Raw genomic sequence first — 15,268 nt, forward strand, 5'->3', positions numbered from 1 at the left:
ATCTATCATATCTATATGCGTCAGAAATCTAGATCACTTTCTCCACCTTGATCTCAAAATCTTGTGCACCCTTAACAGCGACATACGCGCCAGTTTCGAGCTTCTTCTTCCACTTCGCAGACTCGTACCGCGCAAGTATGAACGTTAACCTGGCTACATCCGCGGTAGGTGTAGATGTGGGCGTGAATGTCCATCTGCCAAATGCCCAGTTGAGAATATACGTACTAGTTTTTGATTCTGAAGTAGTAGTGGTGCTGGATGAAGTAAGAAATGTCGGATCAGAGTTTTCAGGGACTTGGTCTGATGAGCACCGGACTGTCCCCTTGATGCGATAGACTTCTTCTTTGGAAGACGATCTGAGCAAGGACGTAAACTTGGCGAGATCTACTACGCCGTCGTCTTGTGTGGCGGGTAGCGTCAGCGACAGAACCTCCACCTCCGACTGATGATCATGCCCATGCTCATGCTCATGCTCATGTTCGTGATGGTCATGGCCATCCAAGGTACCCCCTTTCGCAATTAACGCCCCATCAATCCCCAACAACACCTCCATCTCCACCCTACCCTTATCACTCTTAACCCAGGGCGTCGGCGCCTCAAGCTCCAAATCTCCTAACCTATCTAAACAAACATCAAACCTCCTCTCATCCACAAGCTCCCACTTATTAAACACAATCAAATCTGTATATTTTGCCTGCATCTTCGCCGTATATGACGTATCTTCGTACCCTTGCCAATTCTCGACGTCAATCACACTAATCACCCCATCGAGCACGAAGAACCCTTTTGTGGCTGCGTTCTCGGTTGAGAGCCGGTTGACTTCCATTGCTAATGTGGCTGGGAATGCGCTTCCGCTGGTCTCGATGACGATTCTGTCTGGTTGGACTTCTGTGCGGAGTTGGGTCAATGCGTCGCCCAACTGGCCGACAAGGTTGCAGCATATGCATCCGTTCAGAAGTTCGCGGACGCCGGAGATGGATTGCTCAGAGGCGAGTTGCGAGTCGATTGCGAGGTCACCGAATTCGTTTTTGAGTAGAGCGAGCTTGTAGGTGGAAGGTAATTGGGGAATGAGATTGAGGAGGAGTGTGGTTTTGCCGGAGCCGAGGAAGCCGGTCAGGATTGTGATGGGGATGGGGGGTTGGATTGTCATGTTGTTTTCTTCCAGTTCGCGGTTGACGACGAGGGATGAGGATGGCGGGGTTGCCGATGGGTGAGACTGGTAATGCCTTTGTTGGGGATACGATTGGGAGCTTTTTCAATGAAGAAATGTGATGGAAGAATTGGTCCGGCCCAAAATTGCGATCTATATCTCGCTCTTTGTTCTAAAACGGTGGAATGTACAGAGGATAGAGAATGAGAAGAAGATGATAAATTTGATACGGGAATTATTTTTATCTCCGCTCCCCGCTTTTGATCTTCAAGGCACACCGAGAACGCCATCTGCAACATTGCATGCCATACCTGCGCTTTTGGGTGTTGATGATATAAATACAGGCTATACTATGTTAGCGTACCTTTGATTATATCTATATTAATATCAATATAGAGGTCTTTTCTCGTCGATATAATGAGGATGTTATGTAAATGCAACGGTCTAGGTGGGCCCAGGTACTATACGACGTCATAAGCTCTGAAACGGTCCATGCGTCTTTTCATACTTCATTTTTCTTTTCAACCTATATTCATCTACAAGATTCTATAAGCACATTCAATTCTCTATTCTCGACAACCTCACACATTAAGATGACAGAAAAAGAACAAATCACGAACAGCGCCATGTCTACCAACGCAGCGGGCTCAACGACGACAACGACAACCTCCAACATCGTCCAAACAGCAGATACTGTATTAAACACAGTAAGCGACAAAGTCGCCGATATAACCGGACAGCACGAGACAGTCCAAAAAAGTAATCCACCTCATTCATACATAGAAAGAACCATATCTGACGTGCATAGCCACCGCTTTCGTCGAAGAGAATGTACTCAGAATCAACAAACAAAATACAGACAGCTCGAAAGAAGGATGCGATGTTGAAGCAGTGCATGGCTTTGGAGCGGCAAAGGAGCATGTGGATAGTGCTGGAGATGAGAAGATCGAGGAGTTTCTGAGGCATCAGACGCGGAGTTATCAGGGGTAGCTGCTACCCGTCCTAAGAGATGAGTGTGAGACATGACTGATATTGTATATACATATGTATGAAGATGAGAATGTACTATATGATTGCTCTGTGGGAGAGGTCTACTGGCAGTCGCTCCTTCCGCGTGTGCACTGAGACGTCTCTTTCCCCGGCACTTCGTGACTTCCATTTTGACCGTACAGTCCTCAACTCTTGTATAAAAATCAGATCATTGGTATCTCAACCGTTTATACTGTATGATAGCATTTACCATGTTTCAACAGGACTACCCCGGGCGACACAGCTTTGGCTCTCTCCCATCAAGCAACTGTACCGACGTTGTAAGAACTTCTCACATTGCTGATGCCCTAAACTCACACACGAAATTGCTAGTATACATGCCCCCGTACCATCTGCCACTGTGAAGTGGCAAACAATGAGCAAATCGGGCCGGGCGACTCCATCTCTTCCAGAAGCTTGTCCTCTGAGCGCAGACACGCCGAGTACTTCCACCGTCCTCCTATCCTGAGCATATATCGTGAGCAGCTTATATCGAATGGATCGCCGTACTCGTTTTTTGCGTATAAGCACGACCCGAACGCCGAAGCCGAATACTGCGAGCAATGTCAATTTTGTTCTGCGTCGTCGAAGTGGTGTGGAAGGTTACCCAGTGCTCAGATAGTCAAGCTGCCTAGATCTTTTCTTGACGATACTCTTTCAGATACAGGGCTGTACGGTGCTGAATCCCTGAGCAGTATGAATGGTGTGAAAGTGCAGGTGCCACATTCTACCTTGGTGCAAGACCCTTTGATCGTCAATGCAGCTCACATCAGGTTTGCGGATGATCGTAGTCCTTTGATCAGTCATTCAGCTTGCAGAAGTTTTGCGGATGATCTCCAAATGACGAGAGATCAACTATTTCTTGAGAATGTTTCTGTGAGTCGTCCCTCTTTGTCTCAGTTGTGACTCTGCACACAACTTCTTTTGTATCACCTTCATCACTTCACTAACACTCTTCAATAGAGACAGAGTCTTACTGCAAGAACTGAAGAGGGACCTTCATCGGGACTTTTATCGGCTGACATGAACCGCAACCCATCTATTGACGCAGTTCTGTATGCTAACCAGCATAACCTGTCCTCAGACAGCTTCCGACAGCTCAGTGAGGTTCCTCAAGAGCGCGCCCAAGGAACTGTCCATCTCAAATATTACCGCGATGTGAGAACGATAAAACATGAACACCTGGCCATAGAAGAGGGCTCGCTTGTCATGTCCATCGCACCGTATTTCACGAACTTGTCACAGCAGCTAACTCGCTCAGACGAGTTTGAATTACGCATCGGAGAGGTCTACGTCGTCTCTCACATGTACGCAGACATGTGGGCTCTCTGTGTCCGCCTCAGAAACTCAGAGGGTGTAGCTGATGTCAAGATTGACGACCTAAAGGACTCACCCAACATCAAGTTCATCCCTCTATGCGCGGTGACACTGGCTTCCAATTTCTCTGCGTTTTATAGACGTTGTGCCAGCTACCGCGACAACCCCCCGTACACTAGGTTCTTTCCTGCTGGAGGTAGCCTCATTACTCCACCTCGCCGTAAAGAATCTTTGCTGGTGAGTCGCAAGTACTTTACAGAATGCACCCACCAGATTTCTTTCTCTCTGCCTCCAATTGTGTACACTCTCTGCCATGCGCCAAGGAAAATGCAAGCTGGTCTTGCCTACGAGCCACTAGACTATGGGACTGAAAGTCAGAAGGAGGAAACCGCAGCCGAAGCTGCAGTCGATGACCACAAACAGCAGCACGGGACTCTAAGACAACGCTTCTGGGCAATGTTTGCAGAAAGAGAATCAAAATCATCAGACAAAGGAAAACAGCCAGAGGTCTCCCCGAGCAACGATGGTCTCGGTTCAGGTGGGAAAACGATTCACACAAAGTCAACAGAAAGCCCCCCGGACCACGATCACGATATGGATGCTGCAGTAGTTAAGGCAAAACGGCCAGAGGTCTCCCAGAAAAACGCAGGCCCCGAGTCAGGAGGAAAAATGAGTCATCCAAAGTCAACAGAAGTCTCCAAAGACCACGATCAAGACGCTGCAAGAGACGATTCAGAAGACAGAGCTGGCAATGCAACTGGTAACGGAAACAATGTCAGCAAGCGTAAGAGCGTCCGCAATTTTTTCTCTCGATCCATGCGCATTAAGAACGGAGATACCGGGGTCGAGGTCTGATGTTTAGGACTGCCCCCAATGCACGATTCGCACCGAGGCTAAATGAAAAGTACTTCAAACCTTTGTGGTTGAAGTTGAATATCTTCTTCCTGATGATTGTTATCGGGGCATTTTGATGTTGTTGAGGCGCAGAATTCGAATTGCACTGCATGTACCTACCTGGATATGATGACTGCACCAAGCTTGACGTCCCCTTAAAAAGTTCGATAAAAGATTCAAGTTCTATGGAATAGGATAATATTATTAATTTGCTTTTTAAGGAACTTGGTGATGAATGATGTCAGTAAAATAGGTAGCAAACGCGATATTAAATTGATGGGTATAGTACACGCTGATAGACACATGCAAAATCAACACACCAGCCTCTGCCCTAAAAGGTATTGAATATATAAACCATACAATTACAAAAAAGTATATGACCCCAAAAGAAAGGGAATCAACAGGATCAAAAGAAGAGAAGAGAAGAGAAGAGAGGACAAAACTACAACCACAAAATCCACCTCACCCCCTTAACAACTCCCTTCCCAACACCTCTTATAACCTTGAACACCATCACAATCAACCAAAGCCACCACATAACGCCCACAAGCGTCCACTCCAACAAAGAGAACCCGATTCTTCTAATCGACCTTAGCCGACGATTGCGTTTTCGTAGTCCCTTGTCGAGGGTATCGCTGAGCTGTTTGATTTCAAGTGTACTTGTTGTATTGAGTCGCGTACTCAGCGCCTCTGCCTCGAGGGCTGCGGTGCGTACGCGGGGAGTAAGGTGATTTGAGATGAAGTCTTCCAGTGTAGCGATCTCCTTTTCCAGGGGTAGAAGGGTGGATTTGGTGAAGAGGTACATGGATTTGTTGAGACCCGTTTTTGTGTTCTCGAGGCGTTCGAGGAGGTTGCGCGCTGCGTAGTTGAACTCGTCGATTCGGGGCAGGGAGTGTGGAATGGGTGCTTGGGCGTCGACGAGGCTTCGGATTAGGAATCGGGGTGGTGGGGTGAGGGATGGGTCGCGAGGCTTTTCGTATCGTTGGACGATTTCACTTGCTTTGACGCCAGAGGAGAGCAGTAAAGCTTGACAGCGCAGTATTTCACGTTTCTGGAGGAGGGTTGTATCGCTTAATGTTGGCACGCTGCGGTCTGATAAGCTCCAGCCGTGACTGCCTGTGGTTGCGGTTGGGCGGTGGTGGCGGTTGGTCGTTGTGGATGCCTCTGCGTTTGCGAGTCCGGTTACAGGAGGTCGGACTGAGCGTCCGATTCCGGGGAGGGCAGCGTTGGTGGTGACTTCATCATCGTGTTTGTGGAGTTTTGAGTTGAGATCTTTGCTGGAAGGAGGTATAAATCCGTAACTCCCCCGCCGTTCGCTGTAGGGTGTGGCATCTACAGATGATGGCGCAAGATCTGGGTGTGCTCTAACGAAGTGCACGTCACTGACCCGGCTGCTCTCTGGTTGCTGATAATAAGGCCCCTCCTGGTCGTTGATGCGAAAAGATGGTCCGATTGTAGGCAGGTTAGACAAGAATGTCTTTGTCCGTCCATTCGGCTTGCGCCACGGCAGACCAATTTCCTCATCTGAGAACGTACTTCCTCTGCGCAGAGAGTTCCGCTTGCTAGGCGTCGATTCTCCTTCGCTCCGTTCTTCGTCCGAATCATGAAGATCAGATACAATGCTCGATGCATAGGACGACTGCCGTGAATGCCCACCCCCGTCTTTCCGGCGTATCATATCTCCGACTTTGGAAACCTCACTTCCCACAATTTCGGCAATTCGACTGTTTTTCAAGAAGCCTTTGAGCCTCGACTCGTGACTTCCATATGGCTTGAAGGAGCCATGGGTGTCGCTTCGTCGGAAATCGTCAAGCAGCATGTCATCGTGGCCAAGCGGTGTTTCAGGCATGAAGCTCGGTTCTAAAGCCCGCGGGCTGACGTTGTCCTTGGGACTAGAATCAACCGTTGGTCTCTTGCGTAGATTTGAATCGCCCGAAGGACTTCCGTCAAGTCCTTCTTCTGTGTGAATGTGACGGCGAGGTTTTGCTTTTTCATGTAACGTCTCCATGATGCGTGGGAACCGTTTTTGAGGTGAAGGCGAACGACTAGACGGCGGCGAAAGATTGACGGTAATGCTTGGGAATATCGGGCCCTGAGCCGGGGAATTCGGCGCGGTACTGTCCATTTCGTCAAGAGACATTCGTCGCTCCTCTTTGCCTGTAACACTGCCTGCTGGTGATATCAGCATCTGGGACTTGTCGACATCAGCCTTGACCGAAGATGGATGCGAAATTGGTTTGGAGCGCTTGGAAGCTGCATTCGATGAATCAGAATGACCATGAAGTACTCTATGCAATTTCTCGGCCTGCAAAACAGTTTCTGCTTTCATCTTTGCCTTTCTGCTTATACGCCGCGTTCTGCCTCGCGGCACCATGTCATCACTGCTCGAGTCGCCTGATATGCTACTTGAGCGTGTCCATTTGGGTGCATAGCCGACGTGGCTGCGGGGTGTGGCATGTCCATTAGATACTTTCGCCAAATGCTCATGACTTTCTCGTCCATCATGCTTAGTAGTAGTAAAGCTTGGTAAATTGACGGATTGTTCTGTTGGTATGGTTTCACTCTGTCGAGGTGGCTCTAGGCCTTCAATAGACGGACGAGATCCGGTAAATTTCAGCTTTGAAGAATCTGGATACAATTTCCCACCCTCTCTGTCACAAATTTTCAACTTGTTCGACCCGCTCTCGACCCAGACTGTATCCGCAAATAGCTCTGCTGGGGTAATGGCCCAGTCCAGCCGCCGCCGGTGCACCTTTGTCGTACCAGACCGATTCAATCCTCGTACGCTGGACGGTGGCGACGTCGTCTGCCACGACTCCTGCTGTTCCACTGATCCGCCTTCACGGTGACCATCAAAAGGCGGAAGTGCTACACATTGATACGGGTCATTGCTGTTTTTCTGGTGGGCCGCTTCAACCGATGAAAGCCATTTTTCAACCCTTGATACATCTTGCCATTCTTCTGAATCGGTGGTACTAGAGTTTTTCTCTCGTACGCGGATTTTCCTGTTCCGGATGGATTGAAGAGGGTTATATGCCCTGCCGCTGGTAGATTGTACGCTGTAGGGTGAATGCTGAAGTGGAGGCAAGTAAGACAGCAGCTCCAAATACTTTGAAAATAATTCAAAATGCTGTTTTGCCTTTTCGATCCTGACCAATGTCGCTTGAGAACATGCAATATCCACATCCTGTGTGTCGGAAATCGGCAACATTCCAGCAATCCCATTATTATTAAATCCTTGTGGTATGGATGGCGTTGAAGGGCCAGAATTTCGAGATAGTCTATTTTCTGAGTATAAACTAGAGTGTCGTGGCACCTTGTTCCCTGCTAGAGGCCTAGCACTGTCGGTAGATGAAAATAATCCCTGATTGTTTGATATACTCCGAGGAATGCCTGGCAAAGGGCTCGACGGTGCACGCCCAGCATTAGTCGCCCTCCTCCTCGATTCACTCAAATTCAGTGCTAGGTTGACGATCTGCACCTGATCTGTATCCAATTCAACATTCGACGAATATGAGTTGCGAGAGGAGGCATGTCTCGAAGCTGCAGCCTCGTTCTGACTAGAATCATGACCTTCGGAAGTAGACACGTTCGTCACCGCAGCCAACGGAGACGTTCGCAATGACCCTCTCAACTGATATTTCCCCCGGTCAGATGTCGCTCTCTTCTTCGGGACTATGATATCATCGTCAACGTGTCGGCGTTTTTCGCTATCCGCCGCATGCGTTCGCTGCGTAAAGCTGCCATGTCGCGGATTCGTATATATGGAGTCAAGCAAGAAGCCACCACCAGATGTCCGGTTTCTTTTTGTCCTGCCTTTCGGTTGACTCGCATCCCTGGAATTACGGCCAAGTGTTGTACCCTCCAATTCTGGCGCCGTACCGGGGCTGCTTTCCATCTGTGTAACCCCTTATCTATCGTATCGTGCCCTAACACTCCTCTTCCACGTCGATAAACTCAGTATAACTGTATCGATACAGGCAAGCCGTCTTCAAGCCATCCCTGTTTGAGTTGACGGTAAGTCGCCGCGCGGGTGCGATGAAATGGGGCGATGGTTTTGCCGCGCAAAGGTATAGGATGCACAATGTAATTCTATTTATGATACTTGTGCGAAAAGGAAGATTACCTCAAATGATAGTCGACAGTTGCAAATGACAGATAGGGATCACCTGCGGACTTTCATGTGAGTCGGCCGGTTGACGGCGGGCAATGCAAACAGTGCAAACTAAACTAAACAATCAGCTGTTTTGCCCATATAGTTAGAACAGGCTACCACGACACCTCTTTCTCATCAGTCATACTACGTGTTTCAGTAAAAATCGCACCCCGTTTGATCCTTTCGCGGGGGCGCTTGAAAATATATCAACAGGACGTAGTATTGGAGATTTGCGCTCCTTTTAGTATTCAGGATCCTCAAATCGTTCTTTTCGCCCAGCCAGAGTCCACATTCATCCATGCCAGAACACTGAACAGGATTCAGGAATAAACTATACCCAGCAGGAACACACTCATGGCTCCTATCAAGACCTCATCTTCTATTCCCGCCACCACGTTTCATCTCTTCCCTTGGCTACCAATCGAGTTGCGTCTTGAGATTTGGCGCCTATGTTTACCGCACCGTGTTTGTGAGAAAGACGTGGCCTGCTCTTTCATCTTATTTAATCTCCTAGATAACTCTGTACCAGCACCGTGCTTCCTCTATCAAACAACTAAAGTGAATGGTCGGCCACCTGTCATCACTCGCGTATGTCACGAGTCACGTGCAGTTGCCTTGAAGGCTGGAGGATACTACGAGTTTTATGACACCGAAGATTGTGACACTGACGATTGGGACGCCGATGATGGCCTACCCATATCTGAGACTTCAGATAAGAAGCCTTATTGGGACGCTGTGAATTGTATCAAGGAGGCATGGTTCGACCCAACGCGAGACGTAACGCACCTTCATTGGGAGCCCAAGTACCAAGAGTTCTTTTGTATTGGCTCTCCGCTCAAAAGCCTTGCATGGGATGCATCTCGAGCAGCTAGGGGTGGATCTTTCACAATTGATTTTTTTCAGAATATAACTTATCGCAAGGCGGAGCTGATCGACTTCGTCAAGCAGATGCCCAGCTGGAAGGTTGTTATGCGTGTGATCGTAATTCATGCTGACTCTGCTACTGCTGCGAGCACAGGCTTGTTTGGGCTTCTGGGCGATGCACCTGTGCAGCTTGTTGACGTGTACGATGAAGCAAAAGTTGACGCTTTGTGGAAGATGGCCAAGGAATGCGATTCCAGAGAGCTAGTCACTGTCTGCCAGGGTTTTCATCGAATATCTGCAATGGCGTATCATCAGGTACTAAGAGATATCATCTCTTACACATTACGCTTCGAGGATGACTTCAACGCCGATGCCGAGGATGTGATCTCCCGAATGCGTCCGGTCATTATGTTCCGATTATGTACTGAGATGTGCAATCGCATCGGTTCTGCTGCCAAACCCCGAGCTTGGCCCGTTTGAGGAGTGGGCGTGGCCTAGGACGACAGCAAAGATTAGCCAGGGAGAGATCTTGACCGCGAGGGTGGGTACTCACCGGACTGTACAGATTATTCCAACGCAGGTGACTTCCTCATGCAGCCACTCAAACCCCAGTGAGCTTATGCTGTTGTTTTCAGCTTTTCTCCATGTCAGGGGGGTTGAAGGTAAGTCGGTAGGTGTCGGTAGGTATATCGCTCAATCTATTACTTTGACGTTCTAGTCGTACTGAGCCCTTTATTCCCTACAGTACTTGTTATCACCCACAGTGAATGAAGGGTTGTAAGATCGTTGACAAACATATATGATGTGAGACTTCAAGTAGTAGAGCCACTTACATATGAGCTGGAAACAATTATGGCAACATCGCCAATCAGCATATACCTATTTGAGTTATAGTCTGGTTGTCATTAATGATACAAGGAAAAAGATCTCCCTGCCAACCAGGGCTTTGAATTTGCAATCAATCTCAAAAGGGCTTCTTCGCCTCTGAGCCGGCTCGTCGATGTAGTGTGCCGTTGAAAGCGCAAGCCCTAATTGCCTACATTGAGTCACCTGCCTAAGCAATCAATACAAGTCAATTACTAGCGATCCCATTCTCCCATTCTACACATACTCAATACCAATAAACAAAGACTATTTGAAAATGCAGTTCTATTAATTGTATGTTGTAGAAAGACCTGTTCAAAACATAGGAAATGAATCATATTGTTTGGGGGTCTACATGTGGCGAAAGTTATATTTTACACTTTTTAATCACAACAAACAGCAAGAAAATTAATCAAGACTCGACTCGTAGACATTGCAGACGAGCCTCGGTCTCCATCACCTATACTTCTATTAGTTCGTGTTTCAGAAAAGGAGGGGATGAATTAGGCATACCTCTAGAGCTTGCTTCACTTCAAGCACGCGTCGTACATCCGMAAGCCAGTCTTTGCTCAAAATCTTGGCCCAGCCCTGGAGTGTGTTCATTTCTCGAGCAGCTGCGTCAAGGTTTCCTTCTTCCAACAAATTCTCTGTTCGCACAAGCACACTCTCGACGTCATCGCCGTCGGTCACAGCATCGCGCTTGAACATGACTTTGCTGAGAACAAAGCTGGCGGCATGGCTGGCGATACCGGCATCCTCGGGAAGGAGGCTAGCCTTTCGGACTTCGCCGGCAACGCGGCGGAATCGTTCAATGATTTGGGAAGATGTAGGGATACCGCGCTGGTAGGCAGTAGGGTTGATGGATGCAATGGCGGCGGCGACAACTGGGTCGTCAGCAGCAAGTTCCTTCACAGCAACGAGTTCGCGAACGAAAGGTTTGGCAACGGTAGAGCTTTCCAGTACTGAACGAACAGCATCAACGGCGACCTGGAGTTGTTGGGTTTTCAGGTTGCTTTCAATAACGTCGCTCCAGTCTGTGGTGAGTTTCTCAAGCTGGCTGACGTTGGCGGTCAACTCGCTGATCTTGCTAAGACGACCGTCACGTTCCCGCTCAACCAATTCCTTGACGTCGTTCAAGTATTTGCGGTTCAACTCGATTGCTTGCTCCACAAGCTCATTCTTCAAGCGTTGCTCAGCCAATTCCTGTGCTCTTGAAAGTTCGGTCTGAATTTTATCCTGGTATGCGCGCACAAGCTTTTCCCGCTCAGCTTCGAATTCTTCGCGGAATTGGGCGGCCTCTGCGGCACGAGCCTGTTCAATCTGCTGCATGAGCTTTTTGGCGGATTCATCGAAAAGCGCATGTGCCTTTTCAACTTCTTCCTTGGCTGCTTTCTCAGCATCGGCGCGGAGGGAGATAATCTTTTCGCCAATGCTTTCCAGCTCAGTACGGACTCTGGAGACAGGTGCAGCGTATTTGGCAGCAGCACCCTCATCAGCGCCAATAACTGTAATTATATCGTTGAATATTCTAACAAGTTCCTGAACGACCGGTTCATCGGCACCTTCGACCTTAATCAACTCAAGGGTCGTGGGTGTGGCGATGGCAGGAATCCTGGGTTCTTCCTTGGGTGCTGTAGGAGCCGCAGCCTCTTTCTCTTTCTTAACAGGAGCCTTCTTCTCGGCATGGTCTTCCTTGGCCTTGGTTACGGTTTTAGAGGCAGAAGTATCCTTGGACACGTCAACAGCGCTGTTATGGGGTCCTTTCTGAGTCAGGCTAGCACCGTCGGTTTCTTCCTCTGTAACCTTCCAAGACAATCCGCTCTTGCTAGGAATAGTGACTCTTTGCGCTTCCTCCTTGTGGATGGGAGGAAGACGGTTGGTGTGTCTCGTGGCATTGGGGAAACGACGGTAAAAATCGCGTTCCTCGAAGTAAAGAACGGACTCTTCGCCGTATGGTACATATTCGGTGAAGAAGTCGTGGAAATTGTCCGACTTCAAAGCAAGGAAGACACCACCACCGTAAGCTATACCTGATGTGAGGATGAGGTAGAGGAGGAACCGTCGGAAACGCCCTTTTCTCTTGGGTGTAGGTGGCGGAATTGGGCTGCTGCTCGGGGTTTCCACCGGTGGTTGAGGTGGTTGTATAGAAGTTGGAGGAGAAGTCTGAACCTGCGCAGTGGGCGTCGTAGTAACCGGGCTAACAGTCTGAGGAGGGACTACCGACTTTGATTCGGGCGTCACCGGTGTCGGACTGCTTGGCTGGACATTCTTTGGGTCTGCGAAAAATCTCTATAATGACAGACGAAACGTCAGTAGATCCATTGGATACCTCAATGGGGTGGAGGACTCGGTACCTGGCCGGTGGTGGTGCGGTTGCTTGCAATGGGATTCGCAAGCAATTGCGTCGCACTTCGCTGTCTGCTCGCAGACAGCAGCCGAGTCTGACTTGACAATACCGAGTAGCGCAGCATGGCGAGCTGCCCTCCCTGATGTCGGCTGAGTAAGTGGTAGATGGAGGGAGTTGTTGTTGTGGTAGGCAAGTCCTGTGAAGTGACGGAAGATAGATTGTTGCATTTTACGATCTGCTCCGAGCGGGCTACGATTGGTGCCGGCTGGTTCACAGCGGGTACCTGGGCAAGGCCGTCCCGAGCTGGAAAACTATGACCTCAACGATTCTCGCTTCTATACTTTCATATCTTTATAGCGTAGAACTGCTCAAAATTATAGAATGTTATTCGTCGCAATTAATTACAGCAGCCCGACAACACCTGCCCGAGCCATTCACTAACGACAGACAGATCTAGTGAAGAGGATGCCGCGGAGTCCATTGTATGAAATACGAGAGATAGGAAATAAGAAATAGCTCGAGTAGCTTGACAAACGAAGAAATCTGACCAAAAACAGGTATAACGACGCCGTCGGAAAAAGGATGAACAGTAGACATAAATATAAGATGAAATACAGCAAGGAAAGGGATCAACCTCAAACAGCAAGTTGGTTGGCCTGTATATCACTGGCCCAAATTCCATTGCAAAAGCAAGCGAGGTGAACCAGTTATGTGTGCACTGAAAGGGAAGATGCACCAGAGGAAAGAAGAGGAAGCTGAGGAAGCTGGATGTGGACCGAATTATTGTGCCTGCTTGGCTCCACAGAATTAGAATCCTGTCACGGTCGCAGCAACTTGATAGGGCATGTACTATGCATACATATCGCAGGATGTGTCAAGAATGAAACCTCGCCGTTCGAAAAGTGCGAATAGATAAATTAACAACTGCAGCCATTAGCTCCCTGTGTGCCGGAAGCCTCCGGTCGAAGATCGACACCAGGTCTGGCGTTGGTTCGCAGATTGCGTGGTCCGGCTTGGTCGAGCGGCAACTTCTTTGCAATGGCAGTAAACAATTCTTTCACGTTGGTGGTGGTCTTGGCCGATGTCTCGAAGAAGAGTAATCCAGCCTCTTTGGCATATGCCTCCGCATCTGCAGTCGCAATGGCACGCTTGTCAGGGTTCTCGGTTACCAAGTCCAGCTTATTTCCGGCTAGGGCGATGATGATATTCTCATTCGCTTGACGCTGCAATTCCTTGACCCACGATTTGGCCTTATCAAGTGATGCCTGAGAGATATAGGATTAGTCGGAGACGGTAACTACATAGGCATGAAGCAGAACAAACCGATTGTGTGATATCATATACGACAACGGCACAGTTTGCATTCCTATAGTACATGGGCGCCAATGACTTGTATCGCTCTTGGCCTGCTGTGTCCCAGATTTCGAACTTGACTGTCGTATTCTCGTCCAAAGAGATGGTCTGTGTTAGGAAGGCGGCGCCGATCGTGGATTCTCTGTAGTCATCAAATTGATCCTATGAACGTAAGCATCTCCCTCATATCGTCGTAATGCGGCAGAAGTACCGACCTTGACAAATCGAAGGACCAAGGAACTCTGTACTCGTCAATCATGATTAGCAAAAGATAGCCGCCGACCGAACGAGGAAGCCTAATTTTACCTTTCCAACAGCAGATTCACCTGGAGCATATCGAGTCAGTAAGTAGTTTCATGATTTAAACCAAAAGGAAAACCAACCAAGCAAGACGAGCTTGAACTGGGCGAATCTCGCACCAGGGCGACCTCCAACTGGTGCTCTCGCAGCCATATCTTCGGTATCTGGACGGCGGTATTACTGTTCGAGAATAGGACGGGTTAAAGTCCCTCAGCTGCTCAAGAGAGAAGCTTATCGTATCTGCGTCGTCAAGGAGGATAGGAGTGTGTGGCGTCGGGGTGGTTGAGGTGAGGTGCAATGAGGGAGTGATGGCGGCGGCCTGGTCTGTTTCTGGCTGTCCGCGGGATGACGGAGGCAACTGACCATCATGCACTAGCCACAGGGCTGGTCCTGCMCCTGCCACTGTGGCACAGGACTAGTGCTGTGTAATCCGTATTTGCACTATTTGCATTGTGCAGTATACAGCACGTGACCTGGGACGTTTGTTGAACAATGAATCACGTGATACAGAACGTCACATGCAGCCATACAAATCCGTCACAATATTGCCCATTAAGGGGATCTTCTTCTTGGTAAAATGGTATTTTAGTTCCAACTACATTCATAGTTACATTACTATAGAAGCCGAAATCAAGTTTCTTACACCCATCTTTTGTTCTACACAAAACTCCAGACTGGCCTACCTAGCTCCAATCCTTCACTCACATGCTTCCTCTTGTGCGGTGTGTTCTGTGGAACTAGCTGCCGCAATAGGCTTGTGGATTGGCTGTTTATTCTTCATTCTACGTTCTAGAATCTAGTAATAGAAATGGATTCTGAGGACATGCAATCTCGCGGATAAGTATAGAGGAATTAACTCCATTTATGAAGGCAATGCCGAATACCGGAAGACCCAGCAAAGGCTGCTTTTCCTGTCGACAGCGCCGGATTAGGGTCAGTCAGACTCCATGTAATCGAGGTCATTATTGATGTTTGGCAGTGCGATCTGGCGCGT

General features: G+C 48.7%; 6 protein-coding genes across 6 annotated transcripts; 2 read left to right on the plus strand and 4 right to left on the minus strand.

The window, feature by feature from the left end:
• Nucleotides 1-28: 28 nt before the first annotated feature.
• Nucleotides 29-1,150, minus strand: BHQ10_003028 (uncharacterized protein; the record flags this gene model as incomplete). The annotated part of the gene is made up of 1 exon (XM_040875239.1): nt 29-1,150. The coding sequence occupies one exon, from the start codon at nt 1,148-1,150 to the stop codon at nt 29-31; it is 1,122 nt and encodes a 373-aa protein (XP_040731532.1).
• A 2,052-nt stretch (nt 1,151-3,202) lies between these two features.
• BHQ10_003029 (uncharacterized protein) lies at nt 3,203-4,351 on the plus strand (the record flags this gene model as incomplete). The annotated part of the gene is made up of 1 exon (XM_040875240.1): nt 3,203-4,351. One exon carries the CDS (start codon nt 3,203-3,205, stop codon nt 4,349-4,351), a length of 1,149 nt encoding a protein of 382 aa, XP_040731533.1.
• Nucleotides 4,352-4,832: 481 nt separating this feature from the next.
• BHQ10_003030 (uncharacterized protein) lies at nt 4,833-7,601 on the minus strand (the record flags this gene model as incomplete). Its single annotated transcript, XM_040875242.1, has 1 exon — nt 4,833-7,601. One exon carries the CDS (start codon nt 7,599-7,601, stop codon nt 4,833-4,835), a length of 2,769 nt encoding a protein of 922 aa, XP_040731534.1.
• A 1,299-nt stretch (nt 7,602-8,900) lies between these two features.
• BHQ10_003031 (uncharacterized protein) lies at nt 8,901-9,890 on the plus strand (the record flags this gene model as incomplete). Its single annotated transcript, XM_040875243.1, has 1 exon — nt 8,901-9,890. The coding sequence occupies one exon, from the start codon at nt 8,901-8,903 to the stop codon at nt 9,888-9,890; it is 990 nt and encodes a 329-aa protein (XP_040731535.1).
• Nucleotides 9,891-10,686: 796 nt separating this feature from the next.
• BHQ10_003032 (uncharacterized protein) lies at nt 10,687-12,745 on the minus strand (the record flags this gene model as incomplete). The annotated part of the gene is made up of 3 exons (XM_040875244.1): nt 10,687-10,734; nt 10,788-12,563; nt 12,629-12,745. The coding sequence occupies 3 exons, from the start codon at nt 12,743-12,745 to the stop codon at nt 10,687-10,689; spliced, it is 1,941 nt and encodes a 646-aa protein (XP_040731536.1).
• Nucleotides 12,746-13,538: 793 nt separating this feature from the next.
• BHQ10_003033 (uncharacterized protein) lies at nt 13,539-14,427 on the minus strand (the record flags this gene model as incomplete). Its single annotated transcript, XM_040875245.1, has 5 exons — nt 13,539-13,886; nt 13,945-14,136; nt 14,190-14,216; nt 14,281-14,300; nt 14,358-14,427. The coding sequence occupies 5 exons, from the start codon at nt 14,425-14,427 to the stop codon at nt 13,539-13,541; spliced, it is 657 nt and encodes a 218-aa protein (XP_040731537.1).
• Nucleotides 14,428-15,268: the final 841 nt, after the last annotated feature.

Source organism: Talaromyces amestolkiae, assembly GCF_001896365.1.
Source record: "Talaromyces amestolkiae strain CIB chromosome Unknown scaffold4.1, whole genome shotgun sequence".
Classification (NCBI taxonomy): Eukaryota; Fungi; Ascomycota; class Eurotiomycetes; order Eurotiales; family Trichocomaceae; genus Talaromyces; species Talaromyces amestolkiae.